Below are 25,200 nucleotides of genomic sequence, written 5' to 3' on the forward strand. Positions count from 1 at the left end.
ATGCTAGATTCATCTAATCAGTATAAGGACATGTTCACTTAATGTGTATTGCTATACTCATATAATGTGTATGGACAAACTTATTTAATGTGTATTGTAAAATGCTCTCAAATCAAAAAACAGATAAAGTTGTTTAATTTGTATTAATAGACTTTTATAATATCTTTATAAACAAACTTATCTAATATAATTGCTAGACTCATTTAATAAGTATATACATAAACTCATCTAATGTGTATTGTAAAACTTGTTTAATTAATATATGAACAAAATCACCTAATAGATATTTTTAGACTCGTGCAATCAATGTATGAAATAATTTATTTAACATTTTATTTCTATATTGGTCTAATCAGTGCATAGTTAGACTCGTTTAATGTCTATTAGTAAACTCATTTAATTATTGTATAATATATAAGATTCATCTAATCATACTCGTATGATGTATATTAATAGACTTGTCTAATATATGTATAAAATATGAGTTTTATATACGTTTTGTATAAATTAAGTTAAAATAAAATGTTGGTGATTATTTTCAATTAATTAACTAATAATTTAAATTGATGATAAATTATTTTAAATTAAGATCTAGTTATCTAGAAGGGGAAAAAAACACAATTCAAAAGAAAAATTATTCCAATAATTTAACATAGATTGACGTGATTTTCACCTTTATTATTTTCCCTTACTTAAATACCTAAAACATATTAATCTTCCATATCTGGCTATTCAAATCCATACAAATCAGATAATCTAAGCAAACTTTGACAAACTCCATTTCTGTTTTTCGCCAGTATCATACAAACGTAACATTTAGTGATATAATATTGTATCCAACTCTGAAAAGAAGAAAAACATGACAAGCTCATATTTCAAACAAATCTACACAGAAATTAATAATAATTTTTTTTAAAACATTTTCTTCTTTACAGCCAAGAAAGAAAGACAAAAACAAAAGTTGCATGTTACAAAATGTAATTAATTCTCACAAAATATATAATCAAATGTGTGTAAGTTATATATTTGAAAACAATTAATTATATTTAAATAAATATAATAAAATATTTATTTTAAAATAATGATATAATAAATAATTTAAATTTAATATCTTATAAAATAACTTATTTTAAGGTTTGATAACTAATTTTATAAGAAAAAATTGATTAATTAAATTTTAAAAGAATTTATCATATATTTTAAAATTTATATGTAATATATAATAATTAAATTTAGCTTTAACTTTAATTTACATTTTCACAATTTTACATTTTCACAATTTTACATTTTACATTAAATTATTTTATAAATTATTTTCTAACTACGTTAATATACAACTAAAATTATTAAGACACAGTTAAATCTATTACAAATTTTCCTCTCATTTTTTTTTCTCTTGTTTTTACTCCAAAGAAATTCACTTTTCACCTTCTTTCTTTCATTTTCAGAGTCAAACTTTATTTTCAGAAGACGACTTTATAAAACTTTGCTTAATTGGTGTTGAATTGAGTGAGAAAGAAAAGGATTGAAGTTGTGACTAAGCATGTACTGCAACCCAAATGAGACCACCAATTACAAGAATTAACCAAAGAGTTAACGATCCGTGAAATGAAGCAGCGTATGAAATATAACACGTGTAAGCTTTTTCTGGACTCTTCAAAATAAGTTAAAAAGTAATCTTTACTTCTAAAGGGACGTTTCAAGGAAAGAAATAGACAAGGTGCTGGCAGTGTGCAGAGCGCCCACTGTTGTGCTCCTTTTACTCCTTCACTTCTTTCCTACCCTTTAATGCTGTTCACTTCAAACTTAAAATTTGTATTTGTAATTAATCATTTCTTAATAAAACCATTTTTAATTTCTTTATATTATTGTATTAACAATATTGTAAATTACACATTGCTATGATATGCAAGCTCATGCACCATCTTGCAAATCAAATAATTTTTCAAAAAGCCTTGTATGTGCATCTCTTTCAAAATAGATTATTTTATGGACATGTAAATGAACTAAAAAATGTATTACAAGTGTGTAGTGTGTAGTTCTTTTATAATTATGAATTTTATTATAAAAGAGAACATAGGAAAATTGGTTATGTTTCATCTATGTATTATTAAACATAAATTACCATCACTCTAGTTTTTTTTCAAAAGAAATTAATTTCACACCCCATTAAGTTTACCAAATATGAGAAATACCAATGACATGATTGAAGAAAAAGAAAAACAAAGAAAGTAATAAATAAGATGAATCATGTAGTAACAAATTTAGAAAAGAACAAATATACTAAGTTAGATAAATAAATGCATTAAATATGGTGAAAATTAAAAGAAAATTCTCACTACAAGGAAGTGTATGCACTCTTTGTAAAATAAAAAATACAAAAACAATAAATATAATGAATAGAAAATTAAAAATAAACAGAAAATCTGAAACTTAAAAACATAAACTATTGGTTTTGAGACTATTTACCAAAGATTTAGCTTGATTCCTTAAATTTAACAGTTTATGCCTCAAATTTATTCCTATGTATGCTACAGGTTGAGTTGCTCAAGGTGCTTTTAAGTTTTAATTATAGATAATTAAGGTGGATAAATTAATTTTGAAAAGTATTTAAAGTGATTAAGAATGATATTTTTGGTCCACAAAAGTATATGTGGCTCAAAATTTGCCAATTATATTCAAACAAAAAGGTTCAAAATCAAGGTATAAGTAACTTAAATGAGAAAGTAAGGACACCTATGACGACCAAAAAGTTTGTTGTTAGACATATGTCTTGGAGTGAGATGAAAATGTTTTTTTCTTTTTCCTTTTTCTTTAATTGAGTCCTGAGAAAGAAAGCTGCAGTTACTAATTATACAACAAGATATGTTTAATAATTTGGAACTTGGAATCACTTATAATGTATTTGTTTTCTTTTAAAAAACGCATGTTTTGATTGTTTTTTACGTTATAATTCATAAAAAAACAGATGTAAAAACATGTTGTATTAGATTTAGTTACACATTAATTATAATTATTAAAAAGACAAAAGAAATTATGTTGTATTAGATTGGGTTATACAGACAGCTTTTTTTTACCTGCCATCTAAACACGCGTTTTTTTATTTCATTTTATTCCACTTTTGAATAGTTTAATTTTGATCTAAAGTTTTTTTACATTGAAAAGAAAAATCATATGACAAGTTCAAATTATATATTAGTCATTATGAAAATAAAAAATTACAATTCGTACCAACATATTTACACTAACATAGAAATGTATTCAGATCATAAGTGAATACACTATTTATCATTAGCCATAAAAGAATGTTGCCTTGAGAAATAGGACTTAATTTCTTTGACGTATAAAAATGATTAAAAGGAATAGTTTTTTCCAAGTATTTATTAAATGGTAGCTCTGGAATAATTTTTTTTTCCAAGTATTTATTAAATTGTGTCGTTAATTGAAGTCTTTAATATGGTGATTAAAAGAATCAATAAATGTTATATTTTATTAAAGGATTACTTTGGAAATCACGATATAAGTGTATTGTTATAATCTCAATTAGTAAAATTATTTTTTCTTACATCCTAATTAATGTTGTGGCTCTTAAAACAGGTGCTAACACATGTTGATTAAGCTTATGAGGTTGTGGTTTTACTTGTGACTTGAATGTTTAGTTGACCACAATTATTAGTGTTTGTTAAGTGATAGTTTTACAGCAAATTTTCCCATTAAAAGAGCAGAAAAAGAGAAGGAGAGTAGTGAAAGAAAATGAGTGGTATGGAAAAGAAAGAAAAAAAGTGGTAATATAAAAACTGTGGGAGGAAGTAAGTATTATGTTGAGATTATTGAACAAATTCCAATATGATTAAAATGAAGAGCAGCTAAAATTGTGGCTAATTTTTGTTTATAGTAGAAGTGGTGGATCTAATTTTACACTGCCAAAACAGTTTGCATCATCTGCCTACGTTTCTCTCGTTTACTTTCTCTCTCTAAATCTTGTCTGTTTCTCTCTCCTCAATATACACGATATCCTCTTTCCAGTGAGATCTGTCTCCTCCCTTGCATATACATTTGTCTAAACCTATGCCTTTCTCCATTTCCTGATACCTTTAAAAGCCCACTTCACCCACCTCATTCACTCACATACCAATTCTCAATCACTCTCTTTGATGAGGATCACAAGCCCCCATCAACATTCAAGCCCCTCTTCTTCTTCCACCCTGCATGAAATCATTCAATTGAAACTCAAGCTCATCTAACCTTTCCCACCCCCCACAGCTCTCTCTTTCTCTCTCTCTCTCTCTCTCTCTCTCTCTCTCTCTCTCTCTTTCTCTTTCTCTCTCTCTCTACATATATATATACATATATACCTGCATACCTATCCTTCTTTTTTCTCTCTCTTCCTTCAATGGTACCACCAGAAGGCATGCCACCAACACCGAAAGACCATGAGCTCACTGAGGGCCGCAAAACGACGAGGCCGCCACCGGAACAAGGTGTGAAGTGCCCGAGATGTGACTCACCAAACACCAAGTTCTGCTACTACAACAACTACAGCCTCACACAGCCCAGGCACTTCTGCAAGACCTGCAGGAGGTACTGGACCAACGGGGGTGCCTTGCGCAACGTCCCGATAGGAGGGGGTTGCAGGAAGAACAAAAAGGTGAAACCTTCTTCCTCCGCTTCCTCTTCCTCCTCCTCCAGACTCTCCTGTGACCCTAAAGACTTCAATTTTCATGGTCTCTCAGTTCCTCCTTCCGTTGACTTCAACCTCGGAGGGATACCCTTTCCCTCCAGGCTCACTACTTTCAACACTCAACACCACCTCCCAACACCCCCCACTGGGGTGTTCAACCAGTTCTCTTCTTTTGGGGACGTTCCATCATCTTCCACCAGTTCTCTTTCTGCTTTGTCTGCCTTCCAGCTTGACCCCCCTGCTGCTGTTTCAAACCCTCTCTTGGGTCTCGTTCCGCCCAACCCTGACCTCTGGGCTCTACGTAGGTCAGAAAGGGCCTCACTCTCTGATCCATTGAACAGTGCAATGCAAACCCTTCAGACCATGGAAGCCATGAACGTTCACAGCAACCTTGCTTCTTCAATTGAGTCGCTGAGCAACATCAACCAGGACTTGCACCTGAAGCTGCAGCAGCAGCGCATGGCGACAATGATGTTCGGTGGGGACAGCCAGAAAGGTGAGAGCAGCGCTGCCCTGAATGGGTTTGGGAATCAGAAGCTGCTACAACCGGTTTCGTTTCAGAACCTTGCGATTTCGAAGCCAGAGAACTTGCCAGCTGGCAGTTCCATAAATGGTGGTCCATGTGGGGAGACAGTTACTGCAGCATCCACTGAATGGTTCTTTGGGAATTCCTTTCCCTCAGTGTCTCCTTCAACAAGCAATGGCGGTGCCAATGTTAACCACATTAGCAACGATGCAAACAACAACAACAGCTGGACTGGTTCCCTTGCCTGGGGAGATTTGCAGCAGCAACCATACACCGCTTTGCCCTAGATTTGACCAAGGAGGACTTAGAGTTGGAGGTAGAACTGCCTTTTTTCAATCTTGAAAGGAGAAGGAAGAAGCTATGATTAGTAGATAGGACAAATCTATAATTGTCTAAAATCCCTTAGTTGCATGTTTTAATTTCTTAATTAGGTAGTTTTCTTTATGTTTCCTTCAAATCATCATATCATATCATATCATATATCATATATGTAACAGAAAGGATAGTTAAATTTAAGAACTGTAAGAACATAACTATGTGTTCATATATACTCATATCAATTGAAATAGTTGTTGTTCAAAATAAATGTCTCAGTTTTTACTCAATATATTGAATATTAGATATATCTCGCTCGTTAATTTTGCCGATTTATACGCGTCGTGACAGTCTCTACATTTATCAAGCAATGGCCGATTCTCTTGCTTATTACATACACTTCAAGTACACCTTCAACAGAAGATTTAGAAATTGAGCTGTCATTATAATTTGTTTCTTGATAATCGAGAATGTGCTCACAAAAAAATTAATTGTTTCTAGAGGAATTAAATTGAAGTCTGGTATTGATCAATTTGATGAACTGTAGTTTTGTCTTTACATAGCATTTTTCTCAGGAGGTCGGTGATAAGATTACCGTTTCCCTCGATATTTTTTGTGGGATACGTGAAGGGTTTTTGGACTGTTGTTGATTAATATCGGGGAACTTTAATGCTATGATACTACCTTTGATTTTCTGTTTTTTCACGTATTTGGTTAATAAAAAAGAACCAACTCATAACCACTGTGGCCATTATCAGAGAGCTGAGTCTCAGGTTCCTTCAGTTACTGATCAATGCAAAATACACAATAAAACACAACATTGTGGCAGTGACTGGCATATAGCCTTTGCGATAGTAAATTAGTCTGCAATATCAAGGCCCTGTTTGTAGCCTGCACTCTCTCTCTCTCTAAATATACACATACATTAATTTTCCTCTATATTTCTATGTTACTCGGTTCTTTTGCAATAATTAGTTACAGTGTGGTGTGATTTGGTGTCTGAAAAAGGGTTGTTTGAAAGTATGTTAATGAAACACTGTCAACGTTTGAATGAGCTAGAGAGAGAAAAATGTGGCATCTAAAGCTTAGGTTTTTTTTTTGTTTATTAGCTTTATGATTTTTGGAGAGTGAGCCCTCAAATCCGTGCTAAATGCCACTGAGCATCAACTCTCATTGCAATTCTGCATCATGTCATAGAATGGGAAAGAGAAAGCAAAGCAAAGTAGGAATTGAAGAATTGCTTTTCCTTGCTTCCGGTCTCATCTTTATTTCTTACTTTCACTATTTGAGCGGAAAAAACAGACCCCACTAATGCTTAAAAGACTAGATTGACGTTGTTTTTTTATCCCTTCATATATCATATAATCTCGTATATGTTGTGCCACCATGCAAATAAAACACTTTCCAAACTGTTTTATAACCTTATTTAGTTAAAATTGTCTCACAAAGTTATGTAATACATTTATGTTTCCACATATAAAGAAAATGAGTCTTTCCTTTCCGTTCTAAACACGGTCAGAGATTAACTTCCATCTTCTGATTAATCTTTTGGGCTAGTCTCTATTGATATATTCTTGGTATGTTCTTAACGTCATGATTTGTAGATTGTGTCCTCATTTTACCAATTTTAAAATAAATAAAAAGGCAACTATAACACGAGTAGCATTAATCAATCATCATGGTTAGACAAGTTAATATATATATATATATATATATATATATATATATATATATATATATATATATATATATATATATATATATATAATAGCAACATTCCCTTTCCTCATGATTCAGTAGGAAAGGTCACTTTGGTTGCAACCCCTTTGCCTCCATCAGAACAAATATATTCCCTCTCTGAATCTGCATAGGTGACTTTTTCTTTTTCCTACTTTTATAATTTCTTAATTCTCCGTACACTTCCTTTCTGATTAAAAACCCCTTTTCCCTATTAATAAATATTTGCTGTAACAAATAATACATTAGAATGAATATACATATAATACATCCAGTATTTTCTTATAATATTTTCCCTTTTACCTGTCACATTAATCATTTATCAGATATTTTATTTTATAATAATTTATCGTCTTTTGTGAAAATGATGATTCAATTTGTTGTATATAACCAACAGGTCTCATAAATATTTGTGCGTGAATGTGTGAAGAACTTAGAAGGAGTGGCCACACAAGTATACATTACTTCTGTAAGTGTTTGTTTCCATATATGAAGATTCAGTGACTCATGGAACACGGCAAGAAAGATAAACTATAAAACATTGACATGAAGGCGCGTGATTAACGTGACAGTTGCAGATAGAAACTCTTCTTTTTGTTGAACTCTGATGGTGGCTCAAACTGTCATTTTACAACTTACAAAACTGCAAGAAACTCATGACATACGCATTTATCTACATCCCAGATAAACTCTCTGTTCTCAACTTCTCATGATTCCTACACCGAAACTTTGGCCCCACCATCTTTGATCACTTGATAGTTCCCCCACTACCCAACTGCAAGCAATCATATGTATGACCACAAACAAACACTGCCAGTATTCTTGTTTCCTTAATCATTTTATATTCTTCTACTTCATCTTGTTTTTCATTAAGATTCTACATAAGCATAGTTGAAGCTATGCCTACAGATATGCGTTGAAGATCAAGGACAAGCATCAACATACGTATAAAACTTGCCCCAGTATGCAAAACATCATCATCATCATGCATCCTCAACCAGCTAAAATATCTCACTCTTGTTCTTTCCTTAGATAAGAACCCCATCTATATATCTGTTTATCTTTCGTTCACCATCCACAATATAAGAAGGAGAACAAAGCTTTCGTCTCTGTCACGGATTTGTCTTCTTCCACTGGATCTGAATTTTGGAGCAAGGGGACTGAAACCCGACAAGACAATTTCCACCATCTCGCCAACTTCATCATTTCATTTGGTGACCAGTTCTCCACCTGCTTCTTTCCATTTTTCATTCACTTCTCTTTCTCTCTCTTCTCCTTCTACTGTGATATAACCCTTCTAATTATATAGTCCATCAACCACGAAACTTGGGTTTGATTTACGGTCACATGAACCTTGAGTTTAATTTACAAAATACTCTTTCTAAGAAAATAACTGGTTTGTGTTTTTCTTTCTTTCTTTCTTCAGTAATCATATCTTTTAATAAAGTACCAAAATGATCAATAAGAGAATTCAGACCTATTTGTTTAACATGAGCTTTGCAATAAATTATAAATGGTCTATAGTTATCTTATTAAAATAATTAAGGGTTTGCACATAACTTATTTTTATTTATATTTAGATAAGATAATTTGTATACATATTTCATAATTTATTTGGAAAAAAATAATCTCCTTTTTTTTAATTATTGGACAGCATACTTATACGTTAATATTTATTAATTAAATTATTTATTTAACCATGTCTTTAATCTCAAACACCATTACTCGTACTGAAACTCATGAATGATGAACGTCATTCTTGAAATCTCGTATAATTGTTTTACACTATTATCTGAAATAACTTTTTTTTTTCATTTATGTAATCTAATATGAACACTAAATTTATTATTCTTTCTACACAAATTATTGTTTACCTGAAAGAAATCATGAAACAAGTTATATATATATATATATATATATATATATATATATATATATATATATATATATATATATTATTTTTAACTAAAACAATTATGCATTAAGTGATATCTAATATATGAAGAACAAACTTATTTTAATTTATCTATGTTTTCGCCATATTAGGAAATAAATGTTACACAACTTACTTTTTGTGTGAATCATTAAACAAATCATATGTCACTCTTGAAATATTTTAATTTTGTTTTGTTTGAATATATGAACTATATTATACTAAGTGTGTTATTACTTCAAAGTAATGAAAATTTGTGATAAACAAACACTAATCATGTCTTCTTTTCGTAAACTTTAGAAAATAAATGTTACCTAACTTATTTTTATTTTGAAAACATATAATCAAATGAATGAGATAGTCACTAATAATTTGTTCTTCATTATTCTCTTATAAAAAAATATATATTTTCATTTATGTAGCTTAACATGTCAACAGTAAATTTATTCTTACTTTTACTTGTCTTGTTTTTATAATTTAAAAAAGTTAATGTACAATTTTATTTTATTTTGCCGGAAAGGTATTGTAGGACAAATTACATATGTTATTTTGAAATACAATCTTTGTGTTACGTGCAAATTATTTTGTATCTAATGGTTTTCCTTCCTTAACTTCGAAGGTTGAAGTTACACAAATTATTATTTGCTCAAAAGGTGTCATGGAGCGTTTACTTGTGTTGCTTTTAAAATGTAGAACAGTTTTTTTGTGTTATCTCAAAATAACACATTTATGCATTTATGTGACCTAATGTATGAAAACCAATTTTATTTTTTATTTAGCAATGTTTCTATCATAAACTTTAGGAAGTCTAGTTACATAACATACCTTTTGTTAGAAAATATATGATTGAGCGGATCACATATGTCACCATTTAAATATTATATAGTTGTTTAATTTGATTATATGAATTTTATATTCAGATTGTGTTGTTTTCTTCAAAGTAATGTAACTTTATAACATATAAAGTCTAAATATGTCTTCTTCCTATAAACTTTATAAAGTAAATTTTATCAAATCTAATTTTTGATTTTGAAAGCTTTTCATTGAATAAATGGCATACGTAACTCATGATTTGTACTATAATTATTCTGACATTCTCTTAAAGCAACACAATACTTTTTATTTATGTAGCCTATAACCTATAAACACCAATTTGTCTATACCTGTCTTCTATCCATAACTTCAGAAAGTCGATGATGTTATACAGATTATTGTTTGCATGAAATGTATTATGGAGCAAATAAAGTATGTTACTTTTGAAATGCTTTAGTAGATGCTTTAAGTTATACCAATTTTATTTTTGTCTATACTTGTCTTCTTTCCTTAACTTTAGAAAGTTGATGATGAATTTGCTTCAGAGGTATCAGAGTGATAAAGATCATATCATCTCTTCAATTTCTTTCTCTTTTAACTCCTTTTCTTTAATTTCTTTCTCAACTCATTTTTTTTTCATTCTCTCACAACTCCTCTCAAATTTCTCATTTTCTTTAATTATTTCTCTCTCAACTTTTTTTCCTTAATTTATTTCTCTTTCTTTTTCTCCATCTTCTTTAATCAAAATTTGATGTTTTTTTCAATATTCATCAAACATTTTTTCTTTATCTTTATTTATACCTTTGTTCTTCTTCTTTTTTTTTTCATTTTTTTCTCCACAAAATTCTCTTTGAATTTTCTTTTCATTTGTGAAATAAATTTATCAACAAATAATTTGTGTTGTTATTCGTATTAAGTTAATAGACATTTTTAGTACTATAGTACCTACAATATCATCTAATGAGAAAACTAAGAAGAGATCATTTCTATATTTAGTTTGAGAAATGGTATTGAAGTTACACTCAAAAAAGATGAAAATATAAAATATAAGTCATGTGGTTAATTAATTCAGACTATCTAATAAGAACAAAATTAAGTTCTTATAACTCAAAATCCCAAAAAATTATTACAAAAAGAAATCTCATTTTGTATCGAATTCATATATTTATTTAAAAAATAAAATTATAAAGAAATTCTTCAAGATCATATCATCTTTTTTATTTTTAATATTTATATTTATTTAAGTTAATGTAAGAAGCGTTAATATATATATATATATATATATATATATATATATATATATATATATATATATATATATTACAAATATGTATGCATTCATGACAATGAATATGAATTTTTAACCTAAACTATTAGATTTCTAAGATGACAATTTTTTTACTCACAAATCTCTTTTTTCAAATCCACACTCTTCATCTTCACTCATATTTATTTCTTTCATCTACACTAAAAAATTTTATTCAGACACATCTCCTTTATCTATATTTTTTTTATGTCTCCTTCATCTGGTCATATTCATCATTTGTACTCATTTGTCCATTCATATTTATCTCCTTCATTAGTTGTATTTTTTTTTTATTTTTTTATATTTGTTGAACATGTATAAAAGTATTGTACGAGATATTTTTTTTAAGTTATTGTTATTAGTATAGGTTAACTCGACACAAATTAATTCAATATTAAAATTATATTTTAAAATTAAAATTGATTCAATTAACGGTACACGAATTTAATTAAAATTTAATTTAAAAATTAATGATGAATATGTTAACTAAGTCTATGCAACTTAGAACCGATCTTTAGAAATCAATACTAATAAATTAGCAATTATGATTTTAGAGTCGCTTGTACATGTAACATAAATATTATATTAATAATTACTAATCGTTGGTTTCTTTTTTCCTAATTGTGTCAATTTTTTCTACACAAAATATCTATTTTTTATAATGATTTATGTATATCAATCTTGTGCTATTAGATAACTCTACATCTATGGATCATGTTAAACATGTTGCTCTTATTTATTTTCAATATTTATATTTATTTAAGTTAACATACGTTAAACGAACGTTAATATATATATATATATTATATTATGAATTTGTGTGTGTTCATTAAGAATGAATATGAATTATATATTAATTTTAATCTAAACTACTAGATTTCAAGATGACAATTTTTTTTACTCCCAAATTTATTTTTTCGTGTCCACACTCTTCATCTTCACTCCTATTTATTTCTTTCATCCACACTCAATTGTTTTATTCACATACATCTCTTTCTTCTATCTTTTTTTTTCTTGTCTCCTTCATCTCCTCATATCCTTTATTTGTACTCATTTGTCCATCCATATTTATCTCCGCATTGTATTTTTTTTATTTTTTTATATTTGTTGAACATATATAAAAGTATTGTATTTTTTTTAAAGTTATTGTTATTAGTATCGGTTAACTCGACACAAATTAATCCAATATTAAAATTAGATTTTAAAATTAAAATGCATTAAAGTCGATTCAATTAACGGTACACGAATTTAATTAAAATTTAATTTAAAAATTAATGATGAATATGTTAACTAACTCTATGCAACTTAGAACCGATCTTTAGAAATCAATGCTAATAAATTAGCAATTATGATTTTAGAGTCGCATGTACATGTAACACAAATATTATATTAATAATTACTTAACCGTTGGTTTTTTTTTCTAATTGTGTCAATTTTTTCTACACTAAATATCTACTTTTTATAATGATTTATGTATATCAACCTTGTGCTATTAGATAGCTCTATTTATATGGATCATGTTAAACATGTTACTCTTATTTATTTTCAATATTTATATTTATTTAAGTTAACGTATGTTAAACAAACGTTTATATATATATATATATATATATATATATATATATATATATATATATATATATATATATATATATATATATATATATGGGTTTGCTAACGCGCGTACACCTGTTTTTCAGTTGGTACATTTTAGCAATGCGTACCGGGTTTTAGTAGACAAAAATATCCTTATATACATGGATTCTAAGTTTTAAGGTCAAGGGTATTTTAATAATTTTCATTTTCAAAAAAAAAAAAAAAAGAAACCCCTGAAACCCTTACTCACCTCTCTCATTCCTCCTCTCAACCCTTTCTCTTTCATCTTTCTCACTCCAATCTTTTCTCTGTCATCCCTACTGTAGCCCCAATTGAAAAAATCAGAAACACTTCCGATTAAACAATCTTACAAAAACATGATTTTATAATCAATTTTCATCTTATAATTTTTGTCTTATATAATTTTATCCAATTTTCACAAGCATAAAGGAATAGTAATTGACCTGGAAAAAATCAGAAATACTTGTGGTTAAACAATTTCTTACAAAAAATGATTTTATAATGAGTTTTTATTTTATAATTTTTGTCTTATCTAATTTTATCTAATTTTCAAAAGCATAATTACATCAAAGGAATTGGTAATTAGCCTGGAAGAAATCAGAAACACTCGTTGTTAAACAATTTCTTACAAAAAATGACTTTATAATGAGTTTTGATTTTTATAATTTTTGTCTTATATAATTTTATATAATTTTCACAAGCATAATGACATCCGAAAGAATTGGTAATTGGCCTGGAGGGTTTTTTTAGAGATGATGATTCAACATATGCAGATTATGAAATTAGAGAGATTAATGAAGATGGTGAAATTGAAGAGATCTTGAATGAACCTTTGCCTGAACGTAAATATGTCAATGACTCAACTCTTTACAAAGGCAAATTGTATAAAGGCAAGTGTTTTTGATTTTTCAATTGGGGCTACAGTAGGGATGACAGAGAAAAGGTTGGAGTGAGAGAGATGAAAGAGAAAGGATTGAGAGGAATGAGAGAGGTGAGTAAGGGTTTGGGGGGTTTCTTTTTTTTTTAAGTTTTGAGAATGAAAATTATTAAAATACCCTTAACCTTAAAACTTAGAATCCATGATATATAAGGGTATTTTTGTCTACTAAAATCCGATACACATTGCTAAAATGTACCAACTGAAAAACAGGCGTACACGCGTTAGCAAACCCCATATATATATATATATATATATATATATATATATATATATATTATGAATGTGTGTGTTCATGAGAATGAATATGAATTATATATTAATTTTTAATCTAAACTACTAGATTTCAAGATGACCATTTTTTTTACTCACAAATTTATTTTTTCGTATCCACACTCTTCATCTTCACTCCTATTTATTTCTTTCATCCACACTCAATATTTTTATTCACACACATCTCTTTCTTCTATCTTTTTTTTCCTTGTCTCCTTCATCTCCTCATATCCTTCATTTGTACTCATTTGTCCATCCATATTTATCTCTATATTGTATTTTTTTTATTTTTTTATATTTGTTGAACATATATAAAAGTATTGTACTTTTTTTAAAGTTATTGTTATTAGTATCGGTTAACTGGACACAAATTAATCTAATATTAAAATTAGATTTTAAAATTAAAATGCATTAAAATCAATTCAATTAACGGTACACGAATTTAATTAAAATTTAATTTAAAAATTAATGATGAATATGTTAACTAAGTCTATGCAACTTAGAACCCATCTTTAGAAATCAATGGTAATAAATTAGCAATTATGATTTTAGAGTTGCGTGTACATGTAACACAAATATTATATTAATAATTACTTAACCGTTGGTTTTTTTTTTCTAATTGTATCAATTTTTTCTACATTAAATATCTATTTTTTATAATTATTTATGTATATCAACCTTGTGCTATTGGATAACTCTATATCTATGGATCATGTTAAACATGCTTGTTGCTCTTATTTATTTTCAATATTTATATTTATTTAAGTTAAATACGTTAAACGAACGTTAATATATATATATATATATATATATATATATATATATATATATATATATATATATATATATATTATGAATTTGTGTGTTCATGAGAATGAATATGAATTATAATTAATTTTAATTTAAACTATTAGATTTCAAAATGACAATTTTTTTTACTCACAAATTTCTTTTTTCGTATCCGCACTCTTCATCTTCACTCATATTTATTTCTTTCATCCACACTCAATTGTTTTATTCACACACGTCTCTTTCTTCTATCTTTTTTTTCTCTTCTCCTTCATCTCCTCATATCCTTCATTTGTACTCATTTGTCCATCCATATTTATCTTCATATTGTATTTTTTTTTATATTTGTTGAACATATATAAAAGTATTGTATTTTTTTAAAGCTATTGTTATTAGTATCGGTTAACTCGACACAAATTAATCTAATATTAAAATTAGATTTTAAAATTAAAATGCATTAAAATCAATTCAACTAACGATAAATGACTTTAATTAAAAATTTAATTTAAAAATTAATGATGAATATGTTAACTAAGTCTATGCAACTTAGAATCAATCTTGAGAAATCAATGCTAATAAATTTGCAATTATGATTAAATTATGATTTTAGAGTCGCATGTGCATGTAACACAAATATTATATTAATAATGACTTATTGTTGGTTTTTTTCTTAGTTATGTCAATTTTTTCCACACTAAACATCTGTTTTTTTAATAATGATTTATGTGTACCAACTTTGTGCTATTGGATAACTTTATATCTATGCATCCATGTTAAACGTGATTGTTACACTTATAACCTACAATGTTCTTAAGGAACAAAAGTGCTCTGATACCATTAATGTAACATCCCAAAAATACAACATAAAACTATATAATAGAATAATTACATTGAATAATATTACATATCAGTCTTACATTAATAGAGAATGTACGCTTGCGGCCGAACGGCCTTACAGGACAAGAAAGTTAAAACCGAAAAACATAAGTTAACACCGACCGAACGGTTTACAAAAGGCTATACCGGACGGTCCTACAAAAGAAAAAGGAAAAGATGATCGAACAATCATCTTAAAACTAAACTAATATACTGACCGAACGGTTCTACTGTTCAGTCTTAACTTCTACCTCAACTAGATTTTCTTCTTCCAGCGCTTCTTCCAGCAGCTCGTCTTCTTATGCTCACATCCACATGGATGATCATTACAACAGAAAGACAATCGAACGTACAAAACAGACAAGACAGGAAACATAGGGTAAGCTTATGCAATTTAATTCATGTATCAACATATATTTCACACAGTCAATCACACAAGATAATTCATTACTCTCTCATGCAAAGCCTAATACTAGACTCTGACTGTCCGGACTGTATGAACTCTGTGTAGCTACGACGTTCGTGCACCCGGGTGATGTAGTAACTGGGATACCCTTAACAACTGCCACCCGAGGTTAGTCCTATCTGTCCAAATTAACCATAAGGACTAGGACCTCCTACCGTTCCCACACATGACTTACTCTTCTCTACGTGAGAACGAGTAATCACTGAACATCAGGATGAACTGCCAGCTTAGCATGCCCACATTCATACTTTACCAAATTCCAATATCCATTCATGAGATATTCCTCCCCGAAATACTCTTTCATAATCATACTCATTTCATCTACATCATATTCCATCATCTTTCATTTTCAAACTTCAATTTTAACGAAGATCCCTTAGGATACCAAATACCGAACGTAAAACTTCAACCCCTAACGAGACGGAACACTTGGACTGAGACCGAGAGGTTTCCAGTTCCATAACAGATCAAAACCGAGAGATAATTACTATCGGGATTGGGAAGAGACCGAGTTCAATAATATTTCTCAAGATTTAAAAGGATCGAACGTTATTTACAAAGTGAGTCAATTCAATGAACTGACCCATGAGCGTTTAGACTGAACACCTTGAAGCCTGTACTATAGGATACCTAATTCACCAACGGTCGACCGGTAACCCGGGCGACCTGGCGACAGTTAAAACTAATAATAAGGGTATGCAATACAAAGCTCCCTTACGGTCGTAATGTCACACGATTACATGTTGATGTCAACCACTTGGTGATGTCGACCACTTGGTGATGTCGACCGTTTGGTGATGTCGACCATTTGGTGATGTCGACCATTTGGTGATCGACAGCCAAACAGTGACGTCGCGACATATATCGCTCGCACGACATCTCGTATGTTCATGTCGACACATACGACGGTCGACATATAGTGAGCGATATCATAGTAAACAGTTCAGCAGTTAAGAATAAGCAGTTACAAATATTAGCTAACGCCACGAATCACGCAAGTAATTGACTCAGTATCAAACACGACTTAGCAGTTACAACTTTCAAATAGTCCACTTCGGTAACTGTCCGGATTTCCAAGTAAACGGTTTATTTCCCTGTTTTAAATATGCAAAGCACACCAGAAAAAAGGTACGTTTTTTCCCTAAAGAAAATTAAGACATAGATTATTCTTCTTCTGATCGATCACGCATTCCTTTCTTGACTTGAGCGTCGGAGTGCCTTTGCAGGTACCCAGCCCATCTTTCTTCAGAGAGCAGAGTATAGAGAGAGAGAGAGCACCGTAATAGGCATCACAAGAAGAAGCAGTCCAGATTTGTTAGGTTGGTATCTCGGTCTCCACATCCCTACTGAAACATTTTGGCGCCCACCGTGGGGCCCGAGATTTGTTATCCCAACAACGACCACTGGAGCAATGGAAGACTTCAACACTCGCGAATTGATCAAGCAGCTGCAGGCTCAGATTGAGGCACAAGCACAAACTATAAGAGAGCAGCAAGAAATCCAGCGCAAGCAGGCGGAGGAGATGGCGGCACTGAGGGCCCAACGCCTACCACCAGAGTTGTCCACCTCGAACAGACAGGAGGATAACGAAGGAAGCCATCATGGAGGAGCATCTGATCCTTTTGGCGGGGGGAGGAAGGGGCCTACTTCCATGCGCCTCACCAACCTGCTCCCGTTCACAGAGGCCATTATGTAGGCGAATATGCCAGATAAACCTCCCCCAGCCTTAGAACGCTACAATGGTTCCGACGATCCCGACAACCACCTACGTAATTTTATAGATGCCATGGCATTCTATACTGACACTGACCCGGTAATATGCAGAGCATTTTCCTTATCTCTTAAGGATGAAGCCCTAAATGGTTCCATACTCTTCCACGGAATTCAGTAGATTGTTTCGCAACAATCGAATCCCTATTCCGAAAGCAGTACGCGACCAATAAAAAACCGGCGATGATTGCGGCGGAGCTTGTAAATACCAAGCAGGAAAAGGACGAAACCCTGAAAGCTTTCATGCAACGGTACACCGAGACGGCCCGGCGCGTAAAGGATATCAGTCACACCTTCATCATCAGCAATCTGCCGTCCTGCTTGAGGCCGGGGTATTTTGCGGAACAATTGTATGCTGACCCTCCAGCAACTATGGAAGAGCTGCAATCCACAATTGCTAAATTGATCCGCATCGAGCATCTCCGGAACTCTAGGAGGAAGCAGCAGCAGGATGCCTCCAACCATGATGCAAAGAAACCCGCCCAACGATCGACCAACGACTATAAATCAGATCGAGCACCCCGGAAAGAGTCGGGGTGGACGTCTAAGTATGATCGTTATACGACCCTCAATGCCCCGAGAGCAAGAGTGCTCGAAGAGGCCTTGCACGTCGAACTCTTAACCGTACGGCGAAAGGCTACTCCCAAGAACGCAGATAATAGCAAAACCTGCCGGTTCCACCTGAACCATGGGCATGACACGGAGGAATGTAACATGGTGAAGGATGAACTGAAGCGACTCATACGTGCAGGCTACCTCAGAATTATATCAAGGATAGAGTCTCCACTAGGGCCGCGACTCCTTGCCGAAAGGATCCTTCTAGGCGGAGTCCCGAACGATCGCCTCCTAGAGACGACCGACACCGCAGGCGATCGCCCAGCCCGCCCCGACGGATAGAGAGGGAGCGTTCGGTCCGAGGCTGAATCGACACAATATCGGGTGGTTTCGCTGGGGGGAGTGTCATCTTCCGCCAGGAAACGGCATCTAGACAGTTAAAGTCGGTTCATATGGTCGATCGACAACCTCGGTCAATCCCTGATATCACATTCACGAACGCAGACTTCCATGCACCCGACCCTGATCATGATGATCCCATGGTCATCACTACTAATATAGCTCGGTATGATGTCAGCAAGGTTCTCGTCGATCAGGGGAGTTCGGTCAACATTTTATATTGGTCCACTTTCAAGAAGATGGACCTATCTGAGGTCCTCATCGCCCCTTTTAACGAGCAAATCGTAGGTTTCTCAGGGAAAGAGTTGACACAAGAGGATACCTTGACCTGCGAACTCGGCTCGGAACAAGTCGGGAGGCACCTGAGCTCAGAGTTCGATTCCTGTTGGTCAAGGCAAATACATCGTACAACGCCTTGCTAGGACGACCTTGTTTGAATGCATTTGGAGCAATTGTGTCTACCCCCCACCTCGCCATGAAGTTTCCGACAGAGCGTGGTACTATTTGTACCGTGAGGGCGGATCAGCGAACAGCCCGACACTGTTATGTGGCTGGGCTAAAGGTCACCCCTTTCATACCAATTCGAATGGCGAAAGGAGTTGAGGCAGCGACGGTCGACTTGGACCCTCGAACCGATGTAGACGAACGTCTTCATCCGCAAGGCGAAGTCAAACTCCTTTCGTTGATGGCGGACGCGTCCAAAACCACCAACATTAGCGGGAATCTCACTTCAAGTGAAGAGCATGATCTGGGACGTATACTGCGGAACAATGCAGACTTGTTCGCGTGGACGGCCGCCGACATGCCAGGAATCCATGCCGGGGTCATGGCCCACAAATTGTCCATCTTCCGAGAGGCACAACCTATCGCTCAGAAGAAGCGACGGTTCAGAGAAGAGAAGCGCAAGGCCATTCAAGTCGAAGTCGAGAAGTTGATGAACGCCCAGTTCATCAAGGAGTTAACTTACACTACGTGGTTGTCGAACGTAGTCATGGTCAAGAAGTCGAACGGCCAGTGGATAATGTGTGTCGACTACACCGATCTCAACAAAGCGTGTCCCAAAGATTCATATCCCCTGCCTAGCATCGATCGTTTGGTAGATGGAGCTTCGGGTCATGTTATACTCAGCTTTCTCGACGCCTACTCGGGATACAACCAAATCCCAATGTACGAGCCTGATCAGAGCAAAACAGCCTTCATTACCGAACGCGCTAATTACTGTTATGAAGTAATGCCGTTCGGTTTGAAGAATGCCGGGGCCACTTATCAACGCCTCATGGATAAAGTCTTCCATCATCAAATAGGACGATGCATGGACGTATATGTCGACGACATGGTTATTCGCAGCAATTCTGTGGAACAACACCTGCAGGATTTAAAGGAAGTTTTCGGCCAACTCCGACGGTATAACATGCACCTTAATCCTTCCAAGTGTACTTTCGGTGTCCCGGCGGGTAAGTTCTTGGGCTTCATGCTTACATGGCGAGGCATCGAAGCTAATCCAGACAAGTGCAAAGCTGTACTCGACATGGTTGCTCCAAAAACTCTAAGGGAGGTGCAACGTCTAGTGGGTCGGCTCACAGCCTTGTCCCGATTCATTCCGAAGCTAGCTGAGCACATCAAGCCCATCCTGAAGAATTTGAAAAGGGCACCACACGAAACTGGGACAATGATTGTGAACAACATTCAACACTATCAAACACATTCTCACCAGTCCTCCAATTATGGCTCGACCGGACGATGGGTCCGACTTGCAGCTGTATATCGCAGCATCCCACCACGCTGTCAGTGCCGCCTTGATCCAGGAGGCGTCCTCTCTCAAGCTGATATACTTTATCAGTCGTACACTGTAGGGGGCCGAAGAACGATATTCTCGAATTGAGAAAATTGTCCTGGCCTTGCTCACAGCTTCTCGTCGACTTCGACCGTATTTCCAGAGCCATCAGGTAGTAGTCCGCACAGATCACCCCATAGCCAAGATCCTCCGCAAACCAGACTTGGCAGGACGGATGGTTTCCTGGTCCGTGGAACTGTCAGAGTTCGGGACTCCGTTACGAGCCACGCGGGTCCATCAAGGGTCAACATTTGGCAGACTTTGCAGCTGAGTTGATACCTGCACCAGAGGACTCGACCCCAAAGTGGCACCTCAGTGTGGATGGTTCCTCAGACAAAAGGGGGGGTGAGCCGGTGTCGTCCTAGAAGGACCGGGTGGTTTAGTCATAGAGCAAGCCATCACATTCAAGTTTCCAGCTAGCAACAACCAGGCCGAGTACGTAGCCTTAATAGCTGGCCTATCCCTGGCTAGAGAGTTCACGGTCAATCGTCTTGAGTGTCGGATGGATTCAAAGTTGGTAGTCGGCCACGTGAACAGAACTTATCAAGTCAAGGATAATCACTTGCTCTGCTATTTCCACAAAGCTCAAACCTTACTCCAAAACTTCGTCGAGGTTAGCGTCATCCATGTACCGAGGGAGCAAAACGCAAGAGCAGATCTCTTGTCTAAGTTAACTCATTCTAAAGAACGAGCACAACTATCCTCAATCATTAAGATGACGCTCGACCGTCCTGTCGTGAAAGCTTTCGTCACCAACATGTCGACACCCATAACAGACTGGCGCCAGAAGATCAAGGATCTCATGGAGAAACAAGACCAAGGAGAGAGCATTACTGTGACCGATTCCAAACGCATTGCACGTTTTGTATGCATAGGCGACGACCTATACCGCCGCGGCCACAACTCCTCTGTTGAAATGCATATCAGAGGAAGAGGCAGACTACGTACTGCGCGAATTGCACACCGGGGTATGCGGATTTCATTCTGGTAAGCGGACACTGAGGGCACGCATTCTCCGCGCAGGATATTACTGGCCTACACTCGACCATGACTGTGAGACATTTGTCAAGAAATGTATCACCTGTCAGGCCCACGGTCACGACATCCATGCACCTCCCGAAGATTTACACAGTATTGTTTCCCCCTGGCCGTTCGCTCAGTGGGGCCTCGATATAGTTGGACCGTTACCGATCGCCAAAGCGCAAAACAAGTTCCTTCTCGTGGCGGTCGACTACTTCACAAAATGGATAGAAGCCGAGCCGTTGTCCGTCATTAGTGCCCAACGAGTGCAGAAGTTCATTTGGCGCCTCATATGTCGGTTCGGCCTCCTCAGAAGATCATTACTGACAACGGTCGCCAATTCATCGAGCGCAAGCTAGAAGATTTCCTTAGCAATTTGGACATCAAACATGTCACCTCGTCAGTCGAACATCCTCAGACGAACGGCCAAGCAGAGGCCGCAAACAAAGCCATGCTGACGGAGTTAAAGAAGCGACTCGGTGAAGCCAAAGGTTTATGGGTGGAGGAAGTACCAGAGGTTTTGTGGGCGTACAGATGCACTCCTCACGGATCGACAGGGGACACATCATTCAACCTGACTTACGGCACTGACGCCATGCTCCAGTCGAGGTTGGCGAACCTTCGTTAAGGCGACATATTACTGATATGTCGCTTAATGAAGAACAGTTACGGATGAATCTCGATGTCCTTCCTGAACGTCAAGAAGTCGCCACCATCCGTGCAGAAGTACAGAAGCGAATGTTATCTCGCCGATACAACACCAAGGTCAAACCCAAAACCTTCAAAAGCGGTGATCTGGTATGGTGAAAACGGGGATAGGCCAAGAAGAACCGCGCACACGGCAAGCTTGCAGCCAACTGGGAGGGACCATTCCGCATTATAGAGGACATGTCGAACGGTGCATATCGCCTCCAGCTCCTTGACGGACAACCCATTCCCAACACATGGAATGCCACTCATCTTAAATATTACTTTCAGGTAACGTTCATTTTCTGCTTTTTATTTCTGAAACATTATTTAGCTCCATTTTCAAATACAGAATACATTTCACTATGATAATTACTTAGTGTCATTTATAATATCTCCAATGTCGAGTCCCAGGGTCGTCGTCACAGGCACGTCCACACTCGAACGAATTGGGAACAGTCCATCTGGTAGATGTTCTTCTTGGAACACTCAGTCCATTCGGGATACACTCGCACTGGTAGATGTTCACCCTCGAACACCAGTATTCCCCTATTCGACTATCACCCTCAACAGTCGCGCACGATGTTATTTATGCATTCGACATCGACACTTAAGGTATCATCTTCTTAGTCGATCATCGTCTTCGACATTAGATTATTCAGCCAAATATTCAACGCATAAGTCATTACAGAGAAAGTTCACAACATCCACAAACATTCAAACAATTTTCAAAGTTCAGCAGGCGGTCATTCGAACTTCATCAGACCCAGGTTCCATATTCAAAAAAAATTTGTGTTTATATGTACATCCACATAACAAACCCTAGTCTATTACAATATTAGGCGTGCCGCCAGCACCATCTCCGACAGTCTCCGCGACTCCTTCATCCTGCTCATTGTTGGCGACCGCCCCTTCACCCTCTTCTGCTTCCAAGAAGGCGTCTTCTGGAATTTCCTTCAAATGTTTCAGTTGACCCTCGTGCACGTCCTTCTGAATGTCAAATTCCACCCCCTTAGTCGACACCTCGAGCAAGTGGCCGACCTGCCTCAGAGCCTTCTGGAAACCCCTAGTATGCTCAATCATTATCGCATCCTTCAGCTCTTCTACTAGCTCTTTGCTTTCCAAGGCCTCCGTCCGCCAGTCGTTCCTCTCCTTGGTCACTGCCACCACTACCTTTTTGGCCTATTCCAACTCGCTCGACACTTGATCGCGCTCCTTTTTCAAGGATAGGCCGGCATCCCGGGAGTCGTTCAACAGTACTTCAGCCTCTCTCAAGAGTTGCTCTGAACGCTTCTGCTTCGCATCGCATGCAACATGAACCTCAGTGACTTTTTTCAGCTGAGTCCGTGTCTTCTCTAGCTCAACCCGGAGCTTACCTCTATTAGAGGCATAGGCCAGGTGCCAAGCCAACATTTGCGCCCGTGTCGTCATTTCCAACATGGCATCGGCAATTTCTTGCTCGGTCATGTTCTCTACAACCTTCTTCTCCAAGCTGTCCATGTTAAGTTCGACCTTGTGACCCATTGTAAAGGCGGGATCCCATACGCCGAGTGGGAGGGGACGCTCTGTCTCCTCAGCTACCTCCTTTCTCTTCTTTGATACATCACCGCTGGTACCGACCGCCTTTACTTTTCTTTTCCGCATCAACTGCTCTTCAACAGCCACCGTCTCATCAGGCGACACCGATAGTACAACTGGAACTGGACCAACTGGTTGCACTGGTGTGCATTGTTGACCAACAGCACGTCCAGCGGATGGCCCTGGGCAGTTAACTTCGGCCCTCTCATTGCCGATGGAGTGGAACCAATTTCTACCACTGCCTTTTCTTCCAATTATCTCTGCAAAACAAAGGTCAACCCAGAACAGTCAGCAACAACAAAGCAAGTTACAAAAATAACGAGCACAGACACATACCAAAGACCCTCGCATCGGCGTCATCGAACTCGAGGCAGTTTATAAGCTGACGGGAAGAAAAGGGGCGTGGCAACGAAGTCAACACACTTAGAGCCTCTAACTCTTCAATCGTCATCTTATCTTCAGGCCAAGAAGTGAACTTCAAGGGATCCTGCGTCCAATACAATGGGAATTTGGGGTTCCCTTCACCACTGAAAAAGTATCTCTGTCCGACTTCAGTGATCGACACCTTAAAGAACTTTTCCTTGAAACCCCTATACGACTGTAGGTACAGTTCTAAAAGCACATTACCCGGCTCAGAGATCAACGACACCTACCCCTTCTTCGCGACCGGTCGACATCTAAAGAAATACAGAAACAATCCTACGGTGGGCCTAATCGCTAACGCCCAACACAACACAGCAAACGCCTGCACATACCCCCAACTGTTGGGATGCAACTGACTAGGCGCGACATTCAGGGTACGCAGCACATCCATTTGAAAGGTTGTGAACGGTAATCTCAGATACAAGTCGTAGAACGGCGAAGCATAACAGTAGAAAAATTCACTAGAAGCGTTCTCCCTACCGTAACATACCCTCTCATCATCCCGGCAAGCTATTAACTTAATAAATGTTTGATACCCTAGGGTCCTCAGAATGCAACTATTCTCAATCTAGTTTGCTATAATTGCCCTACTCCTGAACTGACTTCTAAGTTCCTTCACCTCACGCGCCACCCAGGCGTACTCATCCCCGCTAATCGGAGACATT

At 35.6% G+C, this 25,200-nt stretch overlaps 2 protein-coding genes across 2 annotated transcripts; both read left to right on the forward strand.

Annotated features, from left to right (window-relative positions):
- The first annotated feature begins 3,959 nt into the window (after positions 1 to 3,959).
- Positions 3,960 to 5,787, forward strand: LOC124848111 (dof zinc finger protein DOF5.7-like). Its single transcript, XM_047326076.2, has one exon. It carries the CDS (start codon positions 4,394 to 4,396, stop codon positions 5,492 to 5,494), a length of 1,101 nt encoding a protein of 366 aa, XP_047182032.1. The 5' UTR covers positions 3,960 to 4,393; the 3' UTR covers positions 5,495 to 5,787.
- A 12,184-nt stretch (positions 5,788 to 17,971) lies between these two features.
- LOC148195820 (uncharacterized) lies at positions 17,972 to 18,936 on the forward strand. Its single transcript, XM_088095295.1, has 2 exons — positions 17,972 to 18,082; positions 18,199 to 18,936. Exons 1-2 carry the CDS (start codon positions 17,972 to 17,974, stop codon positions 18,934 to 18,936), a joined length of 849 nt encoding a protein of 282 aa, XP_087951421.1.
- The last annotated feature ends 6,264 nt before the right edge of the window (positions 18,937 to 25,200 follow it).

Source organism: Vigna umbellata, chromosome 7, assembly GCF_029865625.1.
Source record: "Vigna umbellata cultivar VRB3 chromosome 7, Vumbellata_1.0, whole genome shotgun sequence".
NCBI lineage: Eukaryota > Viridiplantae > Streptophyta > Magnoliopsida > Fabales > Fabaceae > Vigna > Vigna umbellata.

Bases quoted from the DNA above. Each gene is read 5' to 3' on its own strand.
- LOC124848111 (XM_047326076.2), top strand. From the start codon at position 4,394: ATGGTACCACCAGAAGGCATGCCACCAACACCGAAAGACCATGAGCTC.
- LOC148195820 (XM_088095295.1), top strand. From the start codon at position 17,972: ATGCCAGATAAACCTCCCCCAGCCTTAGAACGCTACAATGGTTCCGAC. The intron at 18,083-18,198 runs GTAATATGCAGA...TTCCGAAAGCAG, and splicing joins TCTATACTGACACTGACCCG to TACGCGACCAATAAAAAACC.